The sequence below is a fragment of the Balaenoptera borealis genome (assembly GCF_965194805.1).
Source record: "Balaenoptera borealis genome assembly, chromosome: 15".
In the NCBI taxonomy this organism is placed as follows: Eukaryota; Metazoa; Chordata; class Mammalia; order Artiodactyla; family Balaenopteridae; genus Balaenoptera; species Balaenoptera borealis.
Window position 1 is genome coordinate 29,180,124 of NC_138871.1, and position 27,572 is coordinate 29,207,695.

General features: G+C 51.1%; 1 protein-coding gene across 2 annotated transcripts; it reads right to left on the minus strand.

Moving 5' to 3' along the window:
- Positions 1 to 1,005: 1,005 nt before the first annotated feature.
- On the minus strand, positions 1,006 to 17,412 carry EMX1 (empty spiracles homeobox 1). Of its 2 annotated transcripts, XM_082357710.1 has the most exons (4): positions 16,300 to 17,412; positions 11,189 to 11,233; positions 10,250 to 10,434; positions 1,006 to 1,571 (listed from the first exon to the last, which is right to left on the minus strand). In XM_082357710.1, the coding sequence occupies exons 1-4, from the start codon at positions 17,324 to 17,326 to the stop codon at positions 1,404 to 1,406; spliced, it is 1,425 nt and encodes a 474-aa protein (XP_082213836.1). In that variant the 5' UTR covers positions 17,327 to 17,412; the 3' UTR covers positions 1,006 to 1,403. The 2 variants fall into 2 exon arrangements, with proteins under 2 accessions (XP_082213836.1, XP_082213837.1); XM_082357711.1 differs by lacking the exon at positions 11,189 to 11,233 and having other exon boundaries at positions 16,300 to 17,031.
- Between the last annotated feature and the right edge of the window lie 10,160 nt (positions 17,413 to 27,572).

Sequence of the window (27,572 nt, forward strand, 5' to 3'; positions counted from 1 at the left end):
CAGGGATGACTGGGGAGGACTCAGAGAGGCGGGAAGAGGCGTCAGAGGTACCCGAGTGAAGGCAGGGAGGGGCGGGGGAGCCCGGGAGGGAATGGCCAGAAGGTGCGGAGCAGTGAAGCCAGACAGGAGGTGTGGAGTCTGGCCACAAGGGTGGCAGTAACTGTGGTTGGTGGCGGTCATGAGCATCAGCCCAGTGGGGAGGCAGAGGAGGGACAGCAAGGGGTTGGGTAGCACATGGGAGCTGAAGAGGTAGAGGCAGTTCTGGACATCGTAAGGGAAAGGGTGTTAGGAATACGGGTTTTGTTTCTTAGGATGGATGAAGGAAAACATGATGTGTGACAAGCAGGAAAGACAAGTGGACAAACTGGAGGCGGATGAACTAAAGAGATTAGCGGGCCCTGCCTTGAGCTCTTTGCCAGGCTGGGAGGCCCTGAGCCCTCGGGAACCAGTTGCGAGCTCGGCCTCCAGCCGGGGTCCGAAGATTTCATCTGTAGCTTTCATCTGCCGGGAGGGTGAGGGGGGGCTCTCCAGGGACAGGTGAGCATCCTGGTGGGGCCAGGACCTGCGGCAGGGACCGTCAGCCTCTGTGAATGGTGCGCCCTCCACCCAGCCCCCAACACTCCCCGTTTCCTCTGTTTTTCCCTCAACTGGAGAAGCCACCAGAGCTCTACGCGTGGGCAAGTACGGACGCTCTCTCCTCCCCGACCCACCTGGGCCTGATTCCCACTGCTCATTAAGTTTGGAGAGACTTGAGCATAGCCTCCCTCAAGACACAGGGTGGTCCTTCCCTACATCGAGCCTCAGGTTCTCTTGCTGTGGAGCTGAAGCTAGAGACCAGGGTCAACCACCAAGAAAGGAGAAGAGTGAATGGATTGAGGCTCCAAGGCCCCACCCCAGGCTCCCAGGCCCTGAGCAAGCTTTGCTCTGCCTGTCCCGCCAATGGCCCTCAGAGCCAGAATCTACCACGCCAGGCTCGCAGGCTCTGGGGCTGGAGCTGGATGCCTGTGTCATTAAGAGAGAGACTTTTATTATTCCCATAGGGAAGGGAGACACAAGGGGATCACTAGGAACTACAGCGGGTGCCTGGAAAATAAATTAAAACAGAAACGCATCAAAACAAAAAGGACATAAGAGAAATGGAGAGTGGCTGGGAGGCTGCGGTGGCCTGCAACCCGCTCAGGCAGGCAGGCTCTCTGAGGAGAAGGTCGAGCAGTCCCGGGCCTCAGCCAGCCCATTTCTTGTCCCTCTGTCGGTGGTGGCCCCAGGCTCCAAGCCCTCTGGGGCCGTGACCTGAGGCCTCCACGCAGCCTGGCCAAGGAGTGGCCAGAGTCGTGCTGGGCCCGCCGAGGGGCCTGGCCAGCAGCGAGCAGCGCTCCGCCCTCGTGGGTCTGTGACCGCCCACCCTAGTCATTGGAGGTGACGTCGATGTCCTCCCCGTTGGCCTGCTTCGTGGCGATGCGCCACCGGTTGATGTGGTGGGAGCCCTTCTTCTTCTGCTCCGACTCGGGCCCCTCTTCCTCCAGCTTCTGCCGCTTGTACTTTGTCCTCCGGTTCTGGAACCACACCTTCACCTGGGCCAGGGAGGGAGGGGCACAGGTGAGAAACACCCAGGAGGCCCCCAGAGCGGCCACCAGGGCCTCAGCACTCAGGCTGAGCTGGGAGCCGGAGGGGGAAACCGAGGCCAGGGTTGCCTCCTTTGGCCGGTGCCACCTCATGCGTCTGGAGGTCTGCCCTTCCAGATGCAAATGAAGGGGGCCAGGGAGAGGGCACAGGGGGCCAGAGAGCGGCCGTTTTCCTGTCCCCTCAACAGAGGGAAGGGAGGGGGTCATGGAACTGCCAAGCATCCTGGTTCCTGCAACCACAGGAACAGAGAGACCTGGGTCTCTACCAGTTTTTAGAGAAGAGGTGAATAATTACTCCTTCTCAGGGTTGATGTGAACAGGAAATGAGGGAATATACAAGAAGCCATCACACGGGCTCTGATGGCCTGGAGTGAGCCCCACCCCCCGGGGCAACGCTGTGCTCTCTGTGGCACAAAGAGGCAGAGTGGACACGGCTGCATAACCAGGAGGTGGTGTCCACACCAAGAGCAGCGCCCAGGACAGCCAGAGCGCTCCTAGGGTCACGGACCCTGCTGCTCGAGGCTCGAACTTCTCATGCTGTCTAGGTTAGTCTGTTCCACCAGAGGACCCCATCTTAGCAACCTCAGGTGGAATTCCAGAGGGTCTCTGGAAGAAGGTGGTGCCGAAGGGCAGGGTTATGAGGCATGGATGGTTTCCTGAAATGACAGCACATTTAAAAAGCAGGTAGGTTTAGCCAACGGCAGTTGGAGTGATCCACGGTGCCCATGCCGGTGGTGAGCGGTAAGTCATGTGTGTGGAATGAGGATGAGCACCTCGGTTTGGCAGCAGCAGTGAGTGCTGAGGGGAGATCCTTGAATCCCGGGCAGGCCTAAAGGCAATCCTCAGAAACACTACCCACTTCTGCCCCTGCTCCCTGAGAATGGGTGAAAAGCACAGGCCGTAGGCATAAAGCCAGGCAGTGACAGCCAAAGCAGGCCTGGCATCCAGGCCCAGGGAGTAGCTTCGTGCCCAGGATGCCCCACTCTCACATTTCCCAGACACTCCCCTCTGTCCCCTCCATGGAGCCGACCCAACCCAGGGCTCCTCCAACAGCCCACCCCTCCCCAGGGTTTCCATGGTACCATCTGCCTTGCCCGTTAATTTTCGAGCACGAGGATAGGTGTGAGGGCAGCCAGTGGTCAATGACACACAGAGCAGCCAGCCAGGGACAGGAAGACATGAGGTACCTGGCCTTGGTGGACGGTGAGGGAAGGCCTTCTTCCCTCATTTCCAGAGCTGGCTTCAAACCCATTGCCTGCATGTCCCAGCTCAGATAGATGGGGAGGATGGCAGATGCTCCAGGCGCAGGGCTTCTGGATTCCATGCCCACCTTTCCTTGGGCACAGGGCTAGCTGGGCCCTGGGTGGTTCTCGGCACAACCATTTGGCAGCCAGCCTGGCCCCTGCCCCCCGCCCTGGAGCCCACTGTGACTGTGCCAGCCCGTAGGCGGGTGAGCTCGGCCAGCCTCCTGTGCAAGGCTTGTGTGTGACTCAGGCCTGGGGCGGTGTTCCTGAGAGCCCGAGGGGCTGGCTGAGGGCTAAGCGTGGCCAGCCTGGTGATGCGTGATCTGGGGCAGCACCAGGGACACAGGGCCCCTTTCTGCACCTTCTCCTTCCCACACACACTCCCCAGTCTCCTTTCAGAAGGAGACTCGCCTCTAGTGGGATGGACCTAGGCTGCTACTCTTGCCCAGCCTCACTGGTCCAAAGAAGGAAAGCTTCTTGGGCACAGGGCATAGGGTATGTTTTCACACCAGGGCTGGCTTCCTGGTACATACAAATGAAAAGCAATTCTGAATACTTTCTCCATGAAAACTACTAGGGTCAAGGAGGCAACTCTCTAGAAACAGGGACGAAAACTCTCTCCCCAGGCAGCCTGGCTATCTTCCGGAGAACAGCCTTGGGCTGAGTGTCCAGATGCTGTTTACAAAGACTGTAATAACAAGGGGATGCTTATGACTTAGTAATATCAGTGAAAACGACAGGATGCACAGTTTGGGCACAGTGTGATCACACCATGGAAAAACAAAGCCTATGCATGGGGAAAAAAGACTAGAAGGAAATGTACCCAAAGTATGGGTGACTTGTCTTTCTTCTTTCCACTTTTCTGACTTTTCTTTAATGCATTACTGATAACAATTATCAGTAATTTTTTTATTTGGAAAAAGTAAAGGAACTGGGCTCTGAATGTAGTAAGAGATAAGAGTGACACCCCAGCCAGGCAACGCTGGGGTCACTCCAGAGCCCCTTCCCTAAAGGACAGAGGACCTAGAAAGGAACCAGGTCACATAGCGTGGGTACCAGCGCAGTGGGAGCGGCCTTAGGAGGCCTGCTTATTCTTCACTGCCTCCCCTCAACACCGGCACGCTACTCACCTTTCAAGTCCAGGGCACATTTGGGATGCTGGCTGGAGGAACCCCTCACCCATCTCTGAGCCCTCTGGGTTTGGGGAGAGAGAGGTCCCTTGTGGCCGCCCAAGTCCCCACCTCACTCAATGTCTCTCAGTTTTTCTGATAAGCGAGATCCTTCCAAGAGTCTCCACTTTTGTCTGAGTTACACCACCTGGAATACTCTTGCTTAGTCTTCGAAACCCTGCTCCCTTGTTCCTAGACTGGATGTGCCCCATCACCTGTCTGTAACTCCTTAGTGCTTTTATCTGCCTCAGTAACAATGACCCCAGCAACGTGTTAATTTATTTGCTCAAACCTCTGTCTCCTCATCAGATGGTATGGGAACGGGGAGAACGAAAGTGGTGTGTTAGCTGGCTTTGGAGGCCCAGTGGGCATGTTCCAGGTATGTTCAGCCAGTGGGGCAGAGGTGAAGTGACCTAGCCCTATGCTCTAGGAAAGAGGCGCTTGGGCCAACCTGGAAAACAGGAGAAAATTAATGGTAGAGGGATTGAGGTCTAATTGGAAAGGGGGTTTTGAAAGTGCTAACTGCTGCAGAGATGGGATCCTTTTTTGGCTTAGTTCAGTGGACACTTCTACAAGAGGGTCAGTTCTTAATTCTTCATGCTGTGGATTGGATTAACCACTTCTGGGACGGGAGGTGGAGAGGAAGATCCATTGTTGAGGGGACAAGGGTCAGCTTGAGTCAGGTAGGATAAAGAAGGTAAAACTGCTGCGGATGAATGAATGAATGAATGAAGGCATTAAGGCATTAGCAGATTGATCACCGTATGCATTAATGAATGAAGACGTGCATGAGTGAATGGACAAATGAACTTACAAACAAGCAAACTACAACTCGAGCCAGTGTTTCAGACTTTACCTTTGAATGAACCAGGTTTGGATCCCTTCTTTTCCACCACTCCCCATCTTAGCCCATCCCAAATGGGAAAGTCCATGGCTCCTGGCCCCTGCATACTTTCAGGTGAATACCTGTCCTCTCATCAAGGAGTTCAAAAACCTCTATCAAGGGGCATTTGAGTCTTGTAACTCTGATACAAGAAGTTCCTCCTTATGTCCTACTGTTGTCTCTTCTGTTTTAATTTAAGTCTGTGTCCTCCTATTCTGTCATCCTCAGACACAGAGAAAGTCCTCATACTAGAAAGAAGCTTAGCGACATCAGTCAAGCCACTCCTCAGCCGGCTCACCTCCCTGCCCTCTCCACTGGGATCCACTTCCTAACATTTGATCACGTGAACTGCTCCCGCTCTCAGTGTCAAGCCCAATGCCATGCTAAGCTCAACCCTCATCCCACCAAACTGAGGTTACCTCTGACTCCCCATCAACTAGAGTCCTAACTCTTCCTGAGCTTTCTTGGTTCCTCCTCTCTCAGTCTGCCCTGGATGCTTGCCCTCACTCTTAGGGAGACATCACAAGATTTGCCTGCTCGCTCAGGACCACACCCTCAGAGAACCATTCCAGTCTCCCTTATCTCCTGCCTCCCACTGGCCTCCTGGAGTTTCAGAGGTGCAGAAGTTCTTGGAGAAGAGCCAAGACTTAGAGAAGGGATGAGTCCATCTCAGAACACACAGTGAGCTAGCAACCTTTCCCTAAAATTCAAGTCCCTAGGGTATCTCCCTCTCAGCCATCTCCCAGAAGGCAGATATTCCAGGCAGGAACTCTTCTTACCATGCCCCTGGGGGGAAAAACCCATAGGCAGGTGACCACACATTCCTGCCTCCTAAGACCCCACCACCCATGCTCTCGGGACCCAAGAAGGTAGCCAGACTTGACAGCTCCTGCTCCGTCTTAATCTCAAAGCCTCCCCTTTCTTCCCACCAACCTACACATCCCTCCAAGCCTTGCATGTCTGCGGCCTCCCAGGAGACTTCTACCGATGCAGCTCTCCCCTGACTCCCTCAGTCCACAGCTGTGGCTTCAGTGGGACTCCAGTCACCCACCCCTCACATGTCCTGGCACTGCATGAGGAATCTGCAAGGCCAAGACACCACATTTCTGCATGCTTTTCCCTCACAGTTTAGCTCAGCTAAACTGAGCCAGGGAAGGTCAAGAAACACCTCCTGAACTGTTCAGAGCTGGAGGAGCAGCTGGAAACACTAACCAACCAATCAGCTGAAGCAACCAAATGCTTTCTCTCACTCCCCCCAGAACTAATGTGCCCCTCCCCACACAGGCACAGAAGCTCACAGAGGCACTCCGTGCCGTGTACATATGATAGCACCTGACCTTTGGGCATTGATCACACTAAGCCCACATGTGCTCCACATTTTGGGCATACATATGTTACATACACCCATTACACACACACACACACACACACACACACACACACACACACACACACACTCTCTCTCGGCTCTGATCTGACCCAGGCCCGAGTCTGCCCCACCAGCCACCAGGACTGAAGCTTAGATGGGCTTCACTCCAGTGAGACTCCTGGGCTGCACAACAGTGAGAAGCAAATAATTAGAGCCAGAAGGAAGACCTAGCCCTTGCCCAGGGCCCCTCCCTCCACCTCCTGGATTAACCCACGGCCATCCCAGCACAAATACCCCACACGCAACCAAACTATAGCCCTACCCCAACAAAGCATCTCAGGTTGCCCACCCCCAATATCCCATGCTAGAGCTTTGGGCATACAGACACCCCTGAAATCTGAACTAAGACCCCCACACCAATCTGCTTAACCCTCCCAGAAGTTTTATCCATGAACTGGTAAATAAAATTCGACCATCTAGATCAACAATCAGCTAAGAGAGTGTAAGGGAATGATAGAAGGAGAGGGACAGAAAGGGAGCAGTGACAGCAGAGAGTGAGGGAAATGACTGATAAAGTTAACATATGGATAAAGTATACAATCAAGAGAAACTTGCCCGTTCATTCAATACATATTTATGGAGCATCTACTTTTTGCTGGTCACTGAGCTGGGCCCTGGAGCACAGCAAGAAATAGGAAGGCTTGGCCTCTGCCTCCCAGAGCTGAGATGCTCAGGCCTATTTATTTATTTATGCTCAGGCTATTGTTTATCAGGATCACCCAGAGAGCTGTTTTAAAAATGTTCCTGGGTCCCATCCTGGAACTCCTAGGAGAATCTCCTGAGCAGGGTCCAGGAATCTGCATTTTAAGATTTCTTTGAGAGACGGATGCAACCAGTGTACAGACTGACATTTTGACATGGAAGATTATTAAACAATAGCAAAGTCCTATAAATATTATGATATGCGGGAGATATGCTGTGAGTTCTGAGAACCTGGAGGAGGGGTTATACAGAAATACAGAGAAGTAGAATATAGATGAGCCAGAAGCTCAGGGCTGAAAAGAACCCTGGAGTTCATTTCATTCAATCTTTCAGATCAGCAACTGAGGCCCAGAAAAAAAAGACAAAGTGAGAGCTGATGAGATGATAACCATTACAGACATATGCATACACTGTCAGCTGCTAAAGATCTATAGAGATGGACGTTTGAGATGGATGGTAGATATACAGAAGGTAAAACAGAGTAGATGATAAAGAGATAATCAACAGTTGGGTAAATAGGAATTATTGTTAAGAAGAAGATAGAATTAATAAAAAATAGGAGATATAAATTAACCAGCTTTGCAGAGGCAGTTTAATGAAAGCAGACAGAAGTACACGGCTAGATATAAAATAGCTCTCTGTGAGAGATGAATATAGATATTGACAGTAGAAGTAGATGGCAGGGGGCTGATGGGAGTGACTGATGCTTGACAAATAGCTGATAGCTAGAAATGACAGGTCAGCCTGCCTGGCAAATACAGAGAGATAAATAGATAATTAGTTAGTTATATAGCCTAGGTCTTAATGATAGTTAAGAGAGGGACAGAAAGACAGCTCTGCTGATGAAAAAGACTGAACTAAGAGTCAGGAATTCCAGGTTTGGATCTTATTATAACACTAATTTGACATATTACTTTCAACAAAAGGAAGGGAAGCACTGGGGATGAGAATTAATCTTATTTGAGTTCATATTAGGTGCCTTTAATCCTTAAACAATCTATTTTATGGATGATGAAAACAGAACTCAGAGAGGTTGAGTAACTGGCCCAAGGTCACACAGTCAGTTAGCAGGGAGGCAGATACTGAAATCCCATCTGCCTGCATGGGGTGCTCTGCCTAGTTCATCTCTCCATCTCAAAGGCCTCACCTGGAAAGTCAGGACTCTACAAGGAGGTTTCTCAGGCTTAAATCGCCCACAGTTCTATTATTTTGTTTGTTTGTTTCATATGCTTAACCAGCTCATTTATAGATGGAACAAGATTAGCCATGCGTTTTGATCGTTAGTGAAGCTGGATACATTTTATTTTCTATCTGGTTTTGTTTTAAATATATGTTTAAGCACCTTATAATAAAAATGAAAGAGAAAATCATTGGGTTTACTAACTGGCATTGTTAGGAGCAAATATTGACAAGCAGATAGGTTCAGTTGAAAGAAAGTCAATTAAAAATGCTCTGGCTGAGGTAAAAAATTGAAAGTTTAAAAACAATGACATTATTTCAACAAGTGTTAATCTGTGGGTGGTGGGCTTATAAACGGTTTTGTTTTCTTACACTTCTGCAATTAAAATTTATAACTAATACTTTTAAAATGAAGTTAACTATAAATACCATTCTTAAATTGACACCTTGTTTTAAACGACAATTTTAAAACACTGTTTGCCAAGAGGGCAAAGGGGGTATTATTTTATTAACTTCTTTTTTAAAAAACATATCTTTCTTTAAAACGTTTTTAAAATTAAGTCCGTTGTTTTGTAAGCTTTATCTCTGCAGTTAGAACAGCCCAGCTAGCAAATCTGAAAAAGCCCGGGTCCTGCCGCGGAGATGGGAGCAATGCATTGATGAAATAGGGCATCAGATAGATAGGACAATAGATACCAAAATGCGACGTGAGCGGCAAAGAGTGAGGTCGGGGCTGCAAGATGTTGGGGACGAAGTTTGGGTTTGGACTCCCCCACGACGCCTTCCATCTATCCTCACTGCTACCCGGGAGACCTCAGGCTGCACACACACCCCACCCCCACCTCCAGCCGGACGCCTTCTCACTGTCCAGGACTAGGGTGGAGGATGGTGGTGTAAGAGGGGCGAGGCGAGCAGAAAGGGGAGCGGAAGATGAAATGCCGGCGGGCGAGAGCTGCTGGGCCGCGCCAGCCGACCTCTCTCTTTGCAAATCTGGGCTCTGTCAGGGACAGAAGGGAGTTAAGGTCTCCCGAAGCCCATTCAGATACTGAAATCCGCCTCCAGGGCAGCAGCCAGCCACCCCCGCACGTTGGACTCCGGGCGGACTAAGAGCTTAGCGGTGCTTCCAGACAGCATTTATTTATGGCAAAGTCTTTACTTACAATAAACCCAAATCTGCCTCCCTATAATTCCTTTCTAGTTCTTTAAATTTTTTTTCTAATTATCAATTACAAAAATACTACGTGGTGATTGTAATTTCACCCAGTTCAAACCCCTTCAACTCCATTAGTTTATTCCCTCCCCAACTCAACAGCCCTTCAAGTGATTGGAAACAGGTCCTGAGTACCAGAATCTGCTCTCCCACCGTTCCCAGGCCCCGCCAACGCCCGCGCACACACGCCACAGTTTCAGAGCCCTGCCAGCCGGGCTGGGCAGAGATCAGTGCCCCCCTTGGACCCCCAGCAGGGCTGCGCGCTCCCGCCTAATCCCTCTGTTTCTGATGTTTATAGCCTGAGGACACGTGGGCTTTCTCTCCACAGCACACCCGCTGGGGGACAGCGAGGCCTCCGCCCGCTTTGCCCCTGCACAGCAGCGAAGCCAGTGCGAGACAGGCCTGGGCACCCCACACACCCCTGAGCGCCCCCGGAACAGTGGCGGGAGAAGGGCTGCAGTAACCGCAGGGCTGAGACGGCGCCAGAGGGCCCGGGTGGGCGCGGAGTGACCGCGGCTTGGGCGCTCCGCGCTCGGCCGGCTCCCGAGGGCGCCAGCCGCCTCCTGGCAACTGGCACCTCCTATGGGCTATGGGAGTGGGGTCGGGATAAGGTTTGATCCCAACCTCCCGGTGGGTCCTTAGTGCTTAATAAAAGTCCTGTGGCCTCTTCGAGGCTGCATACAGTCGGAGGGAAGACAGGCGTGACGGGGGCGCCGCAGGGGTAGCGGGAGAAGCTGGGGAAGGCTGGGGGCGAGGCCGGCCGCTCCGGTCCCCCCTCCACCTGGCCCCCGGGCGCAGCGCGGATCGTTACCTGCGTCTCGGAGAGGCTGAGGCTGCCGGCCAGCTGCTTCCGCTCGGCGCCCACCACGTAGTGGTTCTTCTCGAAGGCACGCTCCAGTCGCAGAAGCTGCGAGGGCGAGAAGGCCGTGCGGATCCGCTTGGGCTTGCGCGCGAAGGGGCCGTGCAGAAGCAGCCCGTCCTGGGGCACGTCGCTCGCTGCGGCCGCGCCGCCGACGGCAACACACGCAGATACAGACAGAGAGAAGGGCGCCGTGAGCCGCAGCCCGGCCAACGGGCCGCCCGCGGAAGCCGGCCAAGCTACCCCTTGCACCGCGCTCTCGCACACGCCCCGGAGCGCTCCGATGCCCTCTCCAACCCTTGACACACGCACTTCTCCTCTTTCCCTTTTGCCGCCCCTTCCGTAAGTCCACTCCCCTTCCCAACACCTCCCGGCTGAGGGGGCCTCGCGGAATCGCAGCGCTGCGGATCACTGTTAGGCCAGGAGGTGGGCCCAGGCCTGGTGAGGCCCAAATCCACAGTGCCTGGAGCAACCTAAGAGGCCAAGGAGTGGGAAGCTCTTTTTGTCGGCTTGCCCCGTCATGTCTCCCTCAAAGTGGACCAAGAGCAGAGACGGGGCTGGGTGTCAAGAAAGTGGTAAGGGGAAGAGCCAGGTAGTTAGGCATCCCCCTACCAAATACAGATTCAAGAGGGTATTCAAGAGGGTATCCCAGGAACTCTCCCTTCACACCTGCTTAAACCAGCCTTGCAACTAAATGCTCAGGCTACTAGCCCATAGAAAATTCCTTCCAACAAGCCAAGGCTCTGCCTTGCAAGTGGTAAAAATAGGCTATGGGCTAAGTCAGCATCCAGGCAGCACCTGGAGGTCTAAAGTTAGGTTTCTTCTTCCCGGCTTTCCCACCTCTCTCCCCTCAGGCCTTCAGGTAAAATCGTCTTCCCACAGGAGACTTACTGCTCTCTGGTGGAAAAAGGCCTTGCTTCATCCCTGAATAATCCCCTGCCGAAGAAACACGTGTATAAATATCTAGATGTCATTTTTCTCTCTAATATATATAGATATAGATATATTGGTTTCTGCATGGGCGTGTGTAAATACATGCTCCAGCCTCCCTACTGTCTTCTTCTCCCATCTACCATACAGGATTTTCAAAGAGTGCAACTGTCCCTTGGCAAATGTTGGCCATCATGGGGACTCAGCTCGTACATGCGGGAGGAGGGGCTGACATTGGGCTGGATGGGGCTGAGGTGGTGGGGTCAGGAACTACAAAAGTGAAACTAGCTTCCACCCACAGCCCCAGTCTCAGTGAACCCCCCACTAGGTCTTCACACCACCTCTGGCTTGGTTGCACATGCCAACAAGACTGGAGACAGGCCCTGACATCATCCACGGAGCCTCATGCAGTGGCACATAACAGTACCCTGACCCACCAACAATGCAGAGCACTAGATGAAATGTTTTGACAGTTAGTTGTTGAGATTGACTGATCCAATTAATTTCTTCAGAAACGGCCCCTGGTTTGACTCAATTTGATTTGTTGTTTCATTTTTTAAGACAATTGTTTGGATAATTCGGTTGAGATCTCCCATCTCTGGAAATATCTCTGTAAGTGAAGCAAGGGCACATAATTGAGATGCTATGGCTAAAACTCTCCAGGTAACTGTTCATATCCCTCTGCTGGTGGAAACTGCCTGACATGACTTTCTCCACGTCCATGGGCTTTGGACACCTACACAGGCAAACTTTATTGCTGGGGTTTTCTGTGGAACAGCATTGCCTAGGAATGAGGGGCTAGTGCCTGGGGGGAGACAGAGTTGCCTGAGAGGCAGAAGCCACTAACTTCCAGTCACCTTATCCATTTCAAGTGGCTGGATCTGTGCTTTTATAAAAGTGAGTGGGGTCACATCATAGGAAGATGGAGGGAGGACACCCTGCCTATTGGGCCCTTCAAGGTGGGGGCAGATCCAGGGCTCTCAGGCCTGACAGAAGGAAGAGAAGTTTAGCTTGCGGTGGTGGAGGGGACAGATGATCAGGGGAGGTGGTCTGGCAGAGGGGGGTAAGAGGGAGAGAAAGGAGAAGAATGATCCAGGTGGGAATAAGAAGGATTAAAGCCTCAAGTGAGGGCCAGTGTGATAGGCCGGAGATAGGTGAGAGAGGTGGGTGGGAAGCAAACACTTCTTGCTGATGTTAAAATAAATTGCCTCAAAAAAACAACAGCATTCTGAGCTCAAGTCAAGTACCAACAGTGGTTTCCTCTGGACAAATGAGCTGAAGAGGGAGAGAAAGCCCACCCCTGTGATCACAGGGTTTGGCCTCAGCAGCCTGACTGGCCCAGATTGGTCAGAAGTGAAGTGGCAGCGTGGAGAGACCGGGGAGTTGTGAGAGAATGGGATGCAGAAGTGTGAAGAGTAGTGTGGGGCTGAGAAAGCAGGACTGCAGCCTGCCTCAGGGTGTGTGATTTGATGGCTATTTTGTAATTTCGTGGTGTGTGTTGGTCACTTGTGTGGTAGAGTTCTCTATGTTTGTCTTTATAAACCCAAAGTGGAGGACGGAAGCAACAAGCTCCTCCTGACATACACGTCTCTTTGCTTCAAGTCAGGCTATTTTAGGGGAAAGGTAGGTTGCTTGAGGTCTCCCTCAACTGGAGAGAGAATAGCCCCAGTTCATTGTAATGCCCTGAAGGGACAGATAGCATGTATCCTGTAGTCTGTGTTCCATGTGCAGAAACACAGGGGCCCTTCTGACCCAACCAAGAAGCAGAGGCCAGAAATAAGTATTCAAGATGTTGATTAGTGATGACAGATTTGATTTCAAAAGAATCAGGGCTCTTTCCTGTAAGGAACAGTATGTTTAGTACAAAACTGAGAAACTCACCAATAGCTGCATGTTTGTGTAAGAACTAGGGTGGTGCCTATGAGCCTGGGCCACTCTCACTCTGACCTATGGAGAGGGGGCCTCAAACGTCCCTACCAAGGCTTCAGTTTCCCTTAATTGGATCACAAGGGCAGAACAAGCTTGGGACTGGGTTGCGGTGTGGCCTGTTTAGATGCAGTAGTTCTGGGCTCTGAGAGCGGGCTGTCAGTTTCAGACAAGGACAGGTGGAAAAGTGGAAAGGGGCTGGCTTAGCCTTCCCTGGAGCTAGTATCTGTACCCCACCCGCCCCGTTTTCCTCCAGCCTTCTCTGCGGGCCCCTTTAAGGCACTGGCTGGGACCTAGCAACGGAGGTTCCCAGGAGTGAGGCGGCAGGAGGTGGGAGCTAGGGATTCGAAGGCCCGGGGCTCGAGCTGCAGTCCCTCCTGGAGAGGCCGAGGCAGACTGGGGGCTCTGGGCCGGATGGCGGGGCGGAGGGGCCTGGGGCTACGAGACGGAGAGGCCCGCCCGGCAACGGAGATAAACTCTTTCCCCCTCCTCCTGCCGGAACAAAGGCGCCCTTTGAAGCACCGGCCCATTACCACCACCAGTCCCAGAGGGCCTGGTCTCCCACGGCCCCCTCCCGACGCTGCTCCTCGGCCTGGAAAGTTCCTGCTGTCCGGGGGAAATAGTACCGAAGTGCGGCTAACTCGTTGTCTCCGCCAGCTCCTCCCCTTCAGGCCTCGAAAGCCGCCCCCGTCTTCGGCGTCCCGCCGCCTGGTCCCGACCATCCCGCGCTGGCTTCTCCTCTCCCACCGCCTCGCTCAGCGAAGAAGCCGCTTCCCTGCGCGCCGGGACCGCGCTGCTGGAGAGCGCTGCGCACAGAGCGCAGACGTGTTCTTTTTCGTTCGTGTAGGGTTTCGCTTCTTGCATTAAAACGGGGCTGAAATGAGCATCGCAGAGACCCGGTTCTCTAGAAAACGCGGCGCCGGAGGGCCTGAAATGGCTCGGCTCGTAGCCCCGAGGGCCCGCGGGATCGCAGGACTCGAGGGCGCCCGGGCCGCAGGGGTCTGCCCCGACGATGACCGGCCCTGAAGCCAAAACTTCTTAGGATTCGAAAAGTCCTTAAGTGCCCAACGGATTCCGTGTTCAACAATGCGACCACATTTGGCTCCATCTCCGCGTCCAGACACAGTTCTTGGGAGAAAAATGCAACCGTTTTTGCAACTCGACAACGTGCCCGCCGGGACTGACGGCTCAGGGAGCGGCGGCAAATTCCGAGAGGGTTTTGCGGAGGATTTATTCGGCCTCGCCTGACTGGGGATGCTCAGAGCTGGAGTTGGATCTCTCGCAAGGCGCCCCCGACGCTTGGCGCCCCCGGCCCTCGCACCCTAAGCCCGCGCGGGCGAGGCCAGAGGCGGGAAAGGTAGCGCGGAGGGCGTGGAGCGCCGGGTCCAAAGCCGAGGGCGTCGCCGGGAGGCCATCTCCGAGTGAGCAGAGACCACAGGGCTCAGGACCAGCTCTGCCCTCTTCTCCGAGCCCCTGTCTCTCTACTAGCCTCTTAACCGCTGGTCCCTCCGTCGCCCCGGGCCCGAAGGTTCACAAACAGCCGCGACTCTCAAATTGGCCCGCGGTCGCGAGGTTTAGAGACCCAGGCCGGGGACCCAGTCCATAGAGGACCGAGGTGGTTTGCTCAATTTTAAATACTATTTCATTTTACCAGTAAACATATATTTTAATTGACAGGTTTCTTTCCCATAGCGGCTGACACCATAGGCTTCCCCCTCCCCCCCCCAATGATTTGGGCAAATCTTTGAAATCCCCAGGGCAGACAAAACTGCCCACAAAGATTCTTGCTCAAATAATTACATTATCTTATTTTGTGGGATCTGTTGGGTCAGTATCCTTTGGCCAGATGGGACTGAGAAAATTGTCTGACAAATCGGGGCCCGGGAAAGCGGCTTTCCGTGAAACAGTTAAGCAGCTATAGCGAAAGCTTCAAGAGATCATTTTTTTCTGTTATCTAGATAATTGTACCCAATATCCAGTTCATTTTGACTGTGTACACCCAGTTTACCCTCGGATTAGCTCCAGGAGCCAAAGCTCTATCCACATCCTTTTCATTTGTTTTGCTAAAATCAGGGTTACCTAGCTCTGAGTCATGGAACCTCATAAGACTGAGGTCCGGTCTACACTAACAAAATAAAACCGGAAACTAAACCAATTACTGCACAAATTAAGGACACTCCAAAAAAAAAAAAAAAAAAAAGAAGAAGAAGAAGAAAGAAAAGAAAAACTCCAACAAATTCAAAGAAGAAAACGAACTCCAACTAATGGAACTCTTTCTTTTAGAAAAGTCACATCATTGAAACCTGTGTGTGTGAGAGAGAGAGAGAGACAGAGAGAGAGAGAGACCGAGACCAGTGGGGGATCTTTAGCAAACCCACTGCCCGGTGCAGACTAGGGGGCTCGGACTGCCTAGGACCTTAAAAGCCCTCTGCCCCCGCCCCCTGCCTTGGAGGACTGCTGTTGGTCCCCCAGCAGCCGGTGGGTTCCCGGAGTCGGCGAGTGGCGGAGGAAGCCAGTTTGCTATTGCAAACCTTCCCACCCTAGGTCCGAGAAGCACCTGTGACTTGGAGAAGTCGGGTCGAGGTTGCTGACAAACATCCCAAGACAGCAGAGCACTCAACACTGAACATTAACTCTCCAGTTTGCCCTCCCCTCTGCCCCTTCTTCCCACAGACCCGGGGCACGCAGGTGGACTTTCCCCTGCCTCCAAGCGCCGGCGAAGGCGGATCCCTGGGAGTTGGTGGTGGAAGTGCGAGCGAAGTATGGTCCCAGGTCCATCTGGGTCGGAGGCAGGGCGGCGGGCGCTGCGCTCTCTGGGATGGGACTGGCTCAGCCAGGAGAGATTAAAGCAGGCCGCAGAGAGGACCAGGAGAGGCTCCAAGGATGAGCCCGGGCTTGGCGTCCTGACCAGCATCGTTCCTGGGAAAGCCTAGAGGTCCCAACCTGGTTCTCGGGGAGGGAACCCAACGCGGCAGAAGCGCGGATGGATCTGGCGTGGCTCGTCCCTGCTTAAGAATCGGCCTTTGCGGACCCGCAGCCTCATCAGCAACAACTTCTGAACGGCCCCGCACGCCCCCGAGCCTCCCCGCGCCACCTCAGCACGGGCGCCGGCCGGCCGCCGAGGCGGGCACAACGTGGGCACTCACCCTGAAAGCGGTGGCCGAAGAAGCGGTTTCGCAGCACCCAGGGATAGAAGTGCAGAGGGTCCCGGTGCTGGGCGCCGAAGAAGGAGTGCGGGGGCTGCAGCGGGGAGGCGCCCAGCTGGTGCGCCGGGTGCACGGTCAGCGCAGGGTGGTTCATGGCCTCGGGGAACACGAGCTCGGGCCCGCCGTAGAGCGAGCGGCCGGCGCCCGCGGCGGCGGGGAAGCCGCTCACGAAGGCCGCTTCGGCCGCGCCGGGGTGAGGGTAATTGAGCGCCGTGGGCCGGAGCGGCTCCTCCGAGGCGGCCGCCGCCAGGGGATGGGAGCCTGCACCCCCGCCGCCAGTGCCCCCGCCGGTGCCACCGTCCTTGGCCACCAAAGACTCGATGGTAAAGCCGCGCTTGGCTGTGGGCTGGAACATGGTCGCGGCCGCCAGAGCCGAGCGAGGCAGCCGGGCGCTGGGGAGCGCTCCGCGTCCTGGCGCCGCCGCCGTGCGGGGTGTGCACCCAGCCAGGCACATGCACACACACCAGCACCCCTCACCTCCCCCGCTCGCCCGCCCGCGCTCAGCCCCTGCCCACGAGCCAGGCGCGGAGCGGCGAGGGGTGTGCGAGCCAGTGAACGGAGAGTCGGGCCACGGCGCGCAGCTAGGCTCGCCGGCCTCTGCGGCCGAGCGGGCAGCTCCCGGCGCCGGCACTGGCGCGGGCTCCGTGCGATGCTGCGAGCTGCCTCTACGGCCTGGGGGCTGAGCCCGGCCCCCTCCCTCCCGAGTCCAGCCAGGACCGACCCCCGCCCCCGGCCCTCCCAGCACTGTCCAGCCCGGGCTCGGCCACCGCGATGCGAGGCGAGAGTTAGCGGGCACCTGCCCCGAGCCCGCCCATTGGCCGCGGCTCACCTGCCCCAAGGTGGGGGGCGGGGCGGGGCGGGGCGAGGGACAGCGGGTGGGGACGGAGCCAGCAGTCGGAGGCAAAAACCGGACTGGAGCTTGTGCGGGGCGATCTAGGCCTCCTCCCCATCTCGCGTCTTCTCGCATCTCCGCCCTTTAGCAGAGTCTGGCTGCCGCCGCAACCGTGTCAACCCACGCGGGAGCCGAAGGTGGCGTAGAAGGGGCCTGGGGCTTGGGAGAAACTCCAACCCCAGTCCCCAGTGTGTAAATCAGTCGAACCCTCTCCAGTTCGTCCCGGGATGTCGTTTCAGTTCGCAGATAACTTGGATCCGAGTGGAATGTGGGTGTTTGGAGTCCAACAAATAGGTTCTCCCGAGAACCAGCTCCCTGCTCCCCTGGCCTCCAGGACCCTCGGGATCACCCACCATCCGTCTCCTGGGCCGCAGTCTGAAGCCGCGGCCTTGGTCGTGAGATTTCGCGTTTTCTGGGTGTTATGGGTGACAGCTCCGGAAAGGGGTCGCGCAATTTTTTTCGCAAGGGCCCGGGCCGGGGACAGCGCTGGAGGAGCTAGCGGAGCGGTCCCCCTGCAGTCATCAAGCTGCAGTTCTCAGGGCTTGGAAGGAGCTCCTTGACCAGCCACAGACACCGCGGCCGGCTCGCAACGGGACGCAGGGCGATCTGCTTTCCTCCTCTTCTCTGGTCATGGGGCTCAGGTGCAGGCGGGCCAGGCCAGGCTGGGGCCTTGAAGGCACTGCCTTAAATTGGAGGTGGCCGAGCAGTCTAAAGCCATCCCCAAGAAGACATACCGGCCGTCCCAGGAACATAGCGGCCGCCTGGCCTCCCCCGACCCCCACCTTCCACCCGCGCCCGCGGAGCAGCGGACTACTCCAGCCAGTTTCCATTTCGTGCACTAATTCCCCGGGGATAAGAGGGCAGTTGGGAAGGAGAACCAATACTCAGAAAACTTTTTCATCCGGGCCTTCCAGGCCGCAGGAAAACACCGCATCCAGGCCTAGGAGGGCGTTAGGCGGTGATAGGGAGGCTGGGACGGGGACTCTGACAGCGCACTACGAGAAGGGGACTGCAGGCCGATCCGCTTCCTCGCTGCTGCCCGGGTCAGTCAGAGCGGCCTGGCCGCGGCCTGGGTGCGCGGATCCAGGCCGGGCCTCCCGGCGCCCCGAGGCCAGGAGGTCCTCGTTCCGCGAGACTCTACAAGAACTCCAGGCCGGGTCTTGGGAATGGCCCGCCTGAGCGCCCGGAGCCCCGGCCCAGGAGAGCGCTCCGGGCGCCCTTGTTGCCACAAAGCGGGTTAAAGTCTATTTTCCACTCGACTGCTCCGAAAAGCCCCCGCGCCGAAACCGTTCCGGCCCCCTTGGGCTAGGTGGGGAGGGGACATCGAGGGGGTGGGGGTGAGACTGCCGCACCCTGCAGCCGTTCGCGACCTGAGCAGACCCGGGCCGAGCACCTCGGAGGCGCCCCAGAAACGCCTGAGGAAGGAATCATTAAGGAATTCGTGGCGAGAGCCTGTGTCTCTTTTGCTGGCCTCTCCGGATCTCTCTGGCTCACTGTGCTGGTCTCTCCCTCGCTCCCGTTTCTGTCTCCGGCTCTCTGTCACTTTACCCCTTTCCTGCTTCCCTACCGTCACCCCACTTTTCCTCTATTTCTCCCCCCTCTCCCTTTGCCCCATCCTCAGTCCTAGATAAGGAGAAGCTCCCCAGAGTGGGGAAAGGGACCTAACCAGGCCATATCGCTGGGGTGGCGAGGGTGCGGAGCTGGGCAAAGACATAGAGCGAGATTTTCGTTCTATATGGAAGGAGACAACGGGGATTTTGTTGGAGCAAGGTCCCCACAGGGGCGCGGGTTTAGTTGGATAAGCATTGCCTGGGCCTGTGCTCTGGTGGCGACAGACCGAGTGCTTGGGCCTGTGACCGAGAAGACAGGAGCCGGGTCTTGTTAAACTCGGCCCCAGGGCCTCGTGCCCCTAGCAGGAGGTGAACCTCACCTGTCTAGCTGCAGGCCCCCACCTCCTACCCCACCTCGAGGCTGGACATTGACTCACTAAATTGGGCAGGTAGAGGAGCTTGGAATCTACTGGGCCATTTCTAGACATATATACACTGGCCACATCTACTTTCATCGTCTGGCTCTGGCTATACATCTCCCTATGTAAATCCATGGACCTTTATAATAACAACTCCTTCCCTTGTTGTGGTGCTTTCCAAATACTTTGACATCAGCTGTCTGTCGTTAACCCTGTTTACAGATGAAGAAACAGACTGCACAGGACCAAAGACTGAAGTTGGTCATGGTCTGGGTAGAGGTGGGACAGCTCAATGGTCCTGGCCTGGCCCAGGTTCCGCCCCCATTCTACCCCCAAGCCCGCCACTGCAGCGTACTCCCACAGGATTAGTGATGGGGTACCCCGGTGCCCTGGGTGATGGGAGTTCTACTGCCATTTTTCCTCTCCTTACCCTCTCCCAATGCCCGTTTCTCTCACGTTCCTTTCCTGTAATTCCATAATTTCTCTCCCCTTCCCTCCCTCTGCAGATGTTCATCCTTTACCTGATTTCCTCTATTTCTGCTCCTCTTAATGCCTCTTTCCCCGTTGTCCCTCCCCTTGCAGTAGGTTAAGAGAAGAATTTGTCAGCCTCAGGAGGTCTCTAAGTCTCCCACTGTGTTCTGGATCCAGCATCAATGACCCCCACCACGCCCCAATCTGTTCTTGTGCCGGATCCCCTGCTCAGTCCCTGCCAAGCTCTCAGATGTTTCCCATTTCGATCTCTCCCCCAAACAGCTGACCGTGTACATGCCTCCTCTCCTCACCAGTGGACAGCCGCCCATCTTAACCAAACACCTGCGGCCCCTCCCCCACCTCTGTTCCCCAGCCGTTCCTCTCCACCTCCCTGTTCTCCCTTTCAGGCTGCTGAGTTCTGCCGGAGCCCCCAGGTTGATCGTGCCTCCCTCATGCTGGAGCGCCCTAAAGTCCCACACATCTGCAGGCTGCTTACTTTTCACTCTGCACCTGCCTGAAGCCCAGCCCCTTCCCTGGGTTCCCATCTCCCCAAACCCAGCACTTTGGCTTTCTGCAGAGGAGCCTGATGCTTACTCAGAGTATAAGACCTGGACCATCTGTCCTGGTTCTAGCCCCACATCAACTTTTCTCCTCCCTCCGTCTCTGGAATAGCCTGGGCTCAAATCCTGACTCATTCATTTACTAGGGGTGAGACCTGGGGCCAACAGTCTTGCCTCAGCTTGCACATTTGTGAAATGGCAAGCCTTATATGGGACCTCTGTGGGTATTAAATGAGATCTAAGTTTGTGATGCGCAGGACCAGTGCCTGACTCCAGAGAGGCGCTCGGTAAATGTTACACTCTCTGCCTTTGCCCATGTAGGAAGCCTGGGAATCATCCTCCACTCCTCATTCTCTCTCATCCTCATCCTTCCAGTCACCAAGTCTTGAGGTCAAGCACTTCGCAAATCTGTATCCTCTCCCTTTTTGCTTCTTTGCTGGCTAACTTCATTCTTCACAACTCAGTCCAGCTCCTCCCAGAACCACCCCGCAAACCCTCATCACCTCTCACCACTCTGTCATAGCTTTCACCTGCAGGGTGGCGCTGTCTGTGTCTACATCTTGTGGACAGATTGGTCCAAAACATCCCCAGACATCTCCCTTTTACCTTCCATCTCTCTCTTTCCTCTTCAGCCTACTTCATCTTCATGTCTCCCTGTCCTCATGCTTCCCTCACTCTGTTAACTTTTCTTCCTCACCACCAAGTTTCTTGAGTAACTTTCGTCTCTCTCCAGATCCCTTATTTCCCCCTTGACTCAGTAAGCCTTTGCAACCTGGCTTCCATCCCATCATATTAGGAAAATGGCTTGCAAAAGCTCCAAAATTTTTATTATGGTGCTATTACAACAGAAACATGTGCTTATGGAGACGATAATAAGCACAACCTTGTGGCATTATTGTCACACTGAATGAGTTATAATCCCCACCCAGTGGCCTTAGAGCAATGCCTAACATGTAGTAAGCACTTGATAAATGTTAGCTATTATTTTATAGAGCTATTCTGTCCAATATGGACGTCATGTGGCTGTTGAGTGCTTGAAATGTGGATGGCCCAAATTGAGATATTCTTTTTTTCTTGAGATATTCTATAAATGTAAAACACACACCAGATTTGGAAGGCTGAGTGTTGAAAAGTATTATCATTGTTATTAATATTTTTATCATTAATATTTTCTATGTTGATTACATCTTACAATAATAATATTTGGGGGTTAAATAAAATATATTATTTTTTTATCAGTTTCTTTTTACTTTTTAAATGCAGCTACTAGAACATTTAAAATTACTTATGTGTCTCACATTATATTTCTATTGGACAGAGTTGCTATAGAAAATACAAGAAATCCAAAAGAGAGAGGGATGGTAAATGGATGTGGGGGAAGGGAAAACAGAGGTCTTATAATTGTCAAATCCTCCTACCCAGAAACAGCATCATGAAATTCTTATAGTATATCCTTCCAGTTCTGTCTATATGCACCTCCCTTAAAAGCAGGGCGGGGGGAGTCATACTGTACACAGTTTTGTAATCTGCTTCTTTATAACCATCACAAGCATCTTTGTATCCATTAAATATTCTCTATTGTTGACATTTATGCTGTTTACAAATTTTCACTATTTTAAGCAAAATTTTGACCAACAGCTCCATAGCTGTATCTCACTATATGTCTCTGAGTATTACTTTTCTATACAAATTTCTAGAAGTAATATCTAGAAAAGTAATTTCCAGATATGCAATATTTTAATTCTTTTGATCCACATTGCCAGTTTGGCTCTGGAAATGTTGTACCCATTTATTCTCCTCTGAGAGAGTTTAAAGGTTTCTCTTCATCCTCTGAAATGCTCATCAGGACTCCTTATTTCCAAATCCCACTCTTTCTAGTTGTAATTGTCCGTGGTCTCTTCACATTTGACTAACTTCAACTCCCTTTTCTTTTGGAAACTCTCTCTTCCCTTCACTTTCTTAACAAGGTACCTGCCTAGATCTGCAGCCTCTGGGACTAGCTCCTTCATGGGCTTCCCTTTCTTCTCCTAACTGTGGGTGTCCATTAGGCTCCCTTGTCTATTCCAGCCTTCCTATCTATCTACCATCTATCTATCTATCTATCTATCTATCTATCTATCTATCTATCTATCATCTATCTATCATCTACCTATCTATCTGTCATCTATCTACCTATCATCTACCTATCTATCTCTTGTCTATCTCTCATCTATCATCTATCTACTATCTATCTATCATCTATCTACTATCTATCATCTATCATCTATCTTTTTCTATCATCTATCTCTTATCTACCTATCATCTATCTATCTCTCATCTATCTACCTATCATCTACCTATCTCTCATCTATCATCTATCTATCCACCTATCTATCTATCTTCTGTCTACTATCTATCTGTCTATTATCTATCTACTATGTATCTATCATCTATCTACTATCTATCATCTACCTATCTATCATCTATCTATCTATCTATCATCTGTCTATCTACTATCTATCTATCATCTCTTTTTCTATCATCTATCTATGTATAATCTACCTATCTATCATCTATTTATCATCTATCTATCATCTATCTACCTACCTAACTCTCATCTATCTCTCAATCTATCATCTATTTATCTATCTATCTATCATCTATCTACCTACCTATCTATCTCTCATCTATCTATCTATCTATCATCTATCTCCCTAACATTATTTACTCCCACAGCTTCAACCAATACCTGATACAGACCCCTTTATGTGTTTGTAATACCAACTCTTTATTTTTCCCCAGATCAAGTCACTAATTTTTCAAATGTTTGTGAGATGCCTTCCCACAGGCTCCTTAGACACTCACAATACCCTCGAACTGAGCTCAACATCTTCCCCACCAAATTTGCGGCTCTGGCTTAGCCTCTTCTGAATCGACCCCACCTTTCTCCAAGACACCCAGCAGCTAGGAGGCATCTGTGATATCTTCCTCTCGGTCAGCACCCTGCACATCCAGGCTTTGCATCCATTCCTTCCTTACAGTTCCCCCTGCCACTGGCCTACTTCTGGCTCTTGTTACCTGTCCCCGGTGATCCTCTTATGATAACCATTTGTGGTCTCTCCTCTCTACGATTCATCTTACACATGGCTGCCAGATTTCTACAACACAACTCTATCCCGTTAAAATGTTTTCACACAACTGTGGGACCCAGGCCAGTTTCTTTACCTCTCTGTGACTCAGTTTTTCATCTGCAATCTTCAGATAATAATAGTACCTGGAGAGTTGTCGACAGAATTAAAATGAGGTGATTCATGTATAGCTTTTAACACATAGAGTAAGCACTCAATAAGCATCAACTATTAATGTCACTATCTCCAATAAAGTTCAAACTCCTTAGCTGGGCATTCAAGGCCCTTCATGAGCAAGTCCTTACTAGATCATGTCCTCTGTTCACCTATGGGGAGCCACACTGCAGCAATACTGCTGCCACCCAAGGCCTTTATCCAGAGACCTCTTGCTCTCTGTGAACTCCCTACACATTTCCCGTGCTAGCCTTGCTCAAAAATGTTACTCTAGAGGGCTTCCCTGGTGGCGCAGTGGTTGAGAGTCTGCCTGCTAATGCAGGGGACACGGGTTCGAGCCCTGGTCTGGGAGGATCCCACATGCCGCGGAGCGACTGGGCCCGTGAGCCACAGCTACTGAGCCTGCGCGTCTGGAGCCTGTGCTCTGCAACAAGAGAGGCTGCGATAGTGAGAGGCCCGCGCACCGCGATGAAGAGTGGTCCCCGCTTCCCGCAACTGGAGCAGGCCCTTGCACAGAAACGAAGACCCAACACAGCCATAAATAAATAAGTAAAATTAAAAAAAAAAAAAAAATTTAAAAGAATCAGAGCCTCTGTCCAAAGTGGCCCTGAATGATTTAAAAAAAAAAAAAAAAATGTTACTCTAGAGCCTATGTCAGTCCATCTTCCGAGAGGAGGAAAATTGTCAAAAGTGCATGAAGTCAACTATATAGAATGCCAACTTCATGAGAACTTCATTGATTGTGTTCACTGCTGTGTTCCCAATACCCAGCATAATTGCCAGGCATATAATAGATGCTCCTTCAAGACTGTTGACTGAGCATATCAATTTGAAAAACATAATTTAAGATTATGTTTGTTCTGAGACAGTTTTAAAATGTAAATTTTCATCACCGTAGAACATAATAAAGAGATGACCCATGCTCTTTGAGGCCTGTGATGAAAGGAGAGTTGGACCTAGGCCTCTTCTTGGAAGATTTCTTCTTCAGAGCTTCCAACTGATGGGAGAGGAATCCCAGACACTTTGAACTTGAACCCTGCCCAGTAATTGCCTGAACTCTTGAGTGGGGAGGACTATAAATTTTCCAGTGTGTCTCTATATTGTAAAATGTGTGAACTTGGAGCAAATATCTCTTTCTTCTGGGAAGACCACTTTGATGGCTGCCTTACTTTTGCAAAGACAAACAAAAGACTTAATTCTTAAATGGAGCAATTAGAGATCCCATGACTCAGTGTTCTGCGTAATGATATAAACGTCTTCTCTCTAATAGGATGGTATCTTTGCAGATTACTATTACTTCAGGGAAATGTTTCTTTTCAACATATGGGTCTAGGCTGCTCTGTCCCTGAAAATTAGAGCTCTTTCTTGGGAGTGTGGATGTGTTCTTATTCAAACAGTTGTTCCATAGAACTGGAAAATGAAGGGCAGGGAGACCTCTATCTTCACCTCCCACTGATAGAGGGGCCTTGACCAGAAGTGCCAAAACCCACCCTGAGCTATTGATTCTGCTGAATACCCACTCAGAATATCAATCCAGAAGGAATATTTTGACTTTTTATTATAAAAACTTGCAAACATACCCCAAAGTAGACGAAATAGTATAGCCCACCCATATTCCCTGTCACTTAGATTTTACAATTACTAACATTTTTCCATTTTGCTTCATCCTTTTTTCTCTGAAGTATTTTTGAGTAGATTACAGGTATCATGATATTTCACCTCTAAATATCTCACTATGAATCTCTATGGGGAATTCTTTTTGAAAAACCAAGACATTTTATTATGTGAAATTTCAAACATACTTTGTAGAGAGAATGGTATGATGAATCTCCACATGTTTATCACTCAACTTCAATTATCAATCTTTTGCCAGACTTAAAAACATCTTTTTGAATGATGGCTGAGTTGGCACAAAAATAAGGAAAAATTCTTAATTGCCCAGAAATTATAGAAACTTGAATTGAGACAAGGAAGTGAGTTCTGAAGCTGGAGTTTATGTTGGAACAAATCCCAGTTCACTGGTGGTCCAGAACTTGGGCTTTAAAGGGCCACAAGTGACAGGGGGACAAAGAATAGGACAGGAAGTCAGATCAGAGACCTTTGAAAGGTGACATCTTTACTGAGTGAATGAGAAAATATTTCACCTGCCACAAAAGGAGGTGGTAGACATATGTATATGGCTTAGCTTTGGCTCTGTGTGGAAGGGAAAAAAAGAAAACATGTTTTCTTGAGAGGTCCGAACCACAGCCCTGGTATACTTGGATTTGGGGCCAGAAGTTTTAGAAGGCCCTAAAAGATCCCAAGCTGAAATTTAGTATCCACTGGCAGAGGCAAACAAGCTTCTTTGGAGGAATATACTTGAAAGCCAAACTTTATTTTTTTATTTTTATTTTACATTGGAGTATAGTTGGTTAACAATGTTGTGTTAGTTTCAGGTGTACAGCAAAGTGATTCAGTTATACATTTCTATGTATCCATTCTTTTTCAATTTCTTTTCCCATTTAGGTTCTTGCAGAGTATTGAGCAGAGTTCCCTGTGCTAGACACAGAGTTCCCTGTGCTATATCCTTGTTGGTTATCTATTTTAAATACAGCAGTGTGTACATGTCAATCCCAAACTCCCAGTCTATCCCTCCCCTTTCCCCTTCCCCCCAGTAACCATAAGTTCATTCTCTAAGTTCATTCTCTAAGTCTGTGAGTCTCTTTCTGTTTGAAAGCCAAAGTTTAAATAACTTCCCCAGACAAAGTTCCAAGGAAGCTAAACTCACAGTCAAAAATCACAAAATACACAGGGAAATAAACTACCATGAGAGTTAGCAGATACTACAAACTACAAATCGGACCTGCAGAGACAGCATATGTTAGAACTATCAGATATAGAATATAAAAAAATTATGTTTAATATGTTTTTAAAATAAAAGAGTATTAAAAAGAAACTAAAAATACCTAGCATGGGTGTGGAAAATGGTACAACTTTGGAAAATTATTTGGCAGGTTTTCTTTGTTGATTTTTTTGGCTTTTTTGGCCATGCCATGTGGCTTGCAGAATCTTAGTTCCCTGACCAGGGAGTGAACCCAGGCCCCGGCAATGAGAGCGCTGAGTCCTAACCACTGGACAGCAGGGGATTCCCTTGACAATTTTAAATAAAATTAAAAGGTACCCATTCAGCCGTTCTACTCCTCGGTATATACCCAAGAGAAAGGAGTGCATATGTCTACAAAAAGACATTATTCATAATCATCAAAACCTTGAAACAATCTACATGCCCATCAACAGTAGGGTGAACAAATAAATTATTAGATTCATACAATGGAATTCAATAAGAATGAACAATGGATCATGTAACAACATGGATAGATCTTAGATATATTATTGGGTTGATAGAAGTCAGAATAATGGTTACCTCTGAGGGATTCCTGCCTGGAAAGTAGCAGAGTGGAACATTCTGAAGTCCTAGAAATGTTCTGTATTTAAATTTGGGGACTTCCTTGGTGGCGTGGTGGTTAAGAATCCGCCTGCCAATGCAGGGGACACGGGTTCGAGCCCTGGTCCGGGAAGATTCCACATGCTGTGGAGCAACTAAGCCCATGAGCCATAACTACTTAAGCCCGCACGCCTAGAGCCTGTGCTCCACGACAAGAGAAGCCACCGCAACGAGAAGCCTGAGCACCGCAATGAAGAGTAAAGCCAGCGCGCAGCAACGAAGACCCAATGCAGCCAAAACTAAATAAATATTTAAAAATAAATAAATAAGTAAATAAATTTGCTGGTGTTTACATGGATACACACATATGTAAAAATTCATCATGAAGTACACTTAAGATTTATGCATTTTACAATATGTAAATTATACCTCGGTATACACAGAAGGGACCTAGTCAATTTGGAAAAGTATAAGGGAGAAATATAAACTAAAATCACTGAAATTAGAAACTCAATTTATAGGAAATTAGTAGATTAGACATAACAGAAGAGAGAAATCATGAACTGATAGGCCTAAAGAGTTGAAGAAATACAGCACAAAGAGAGGCAAAGATGTA

What these genes read in the sequence shown, in the direction of transcription:
- EMX1 (XM_082357710.1), bottom strand. Translation starts at nt 17,326, where the DNA reads ATGCGAGAAGACGCGAGATGGGGAGGAGGCCTAGATCGCCCCGCACAA. An exon ending in CTTCGGCCACCGCTTTCAGG is followed by an intron (nt 11,234 to 16,299) that starts GTGAGTGCCCAC and finishes TTTCTTCGGCAG; the next exon opens with GGGATTATTCAGGGATGAAG. An exon ending in TCAGCCTCTCCGAGACGCAG is followed by an intron (nt 1,572 to 10,249) that starts GTAACGATCCGC and finishes TCCCTGGCCCAG; the next exon opens with GTGAAGGTGTGGTTCCAGAA.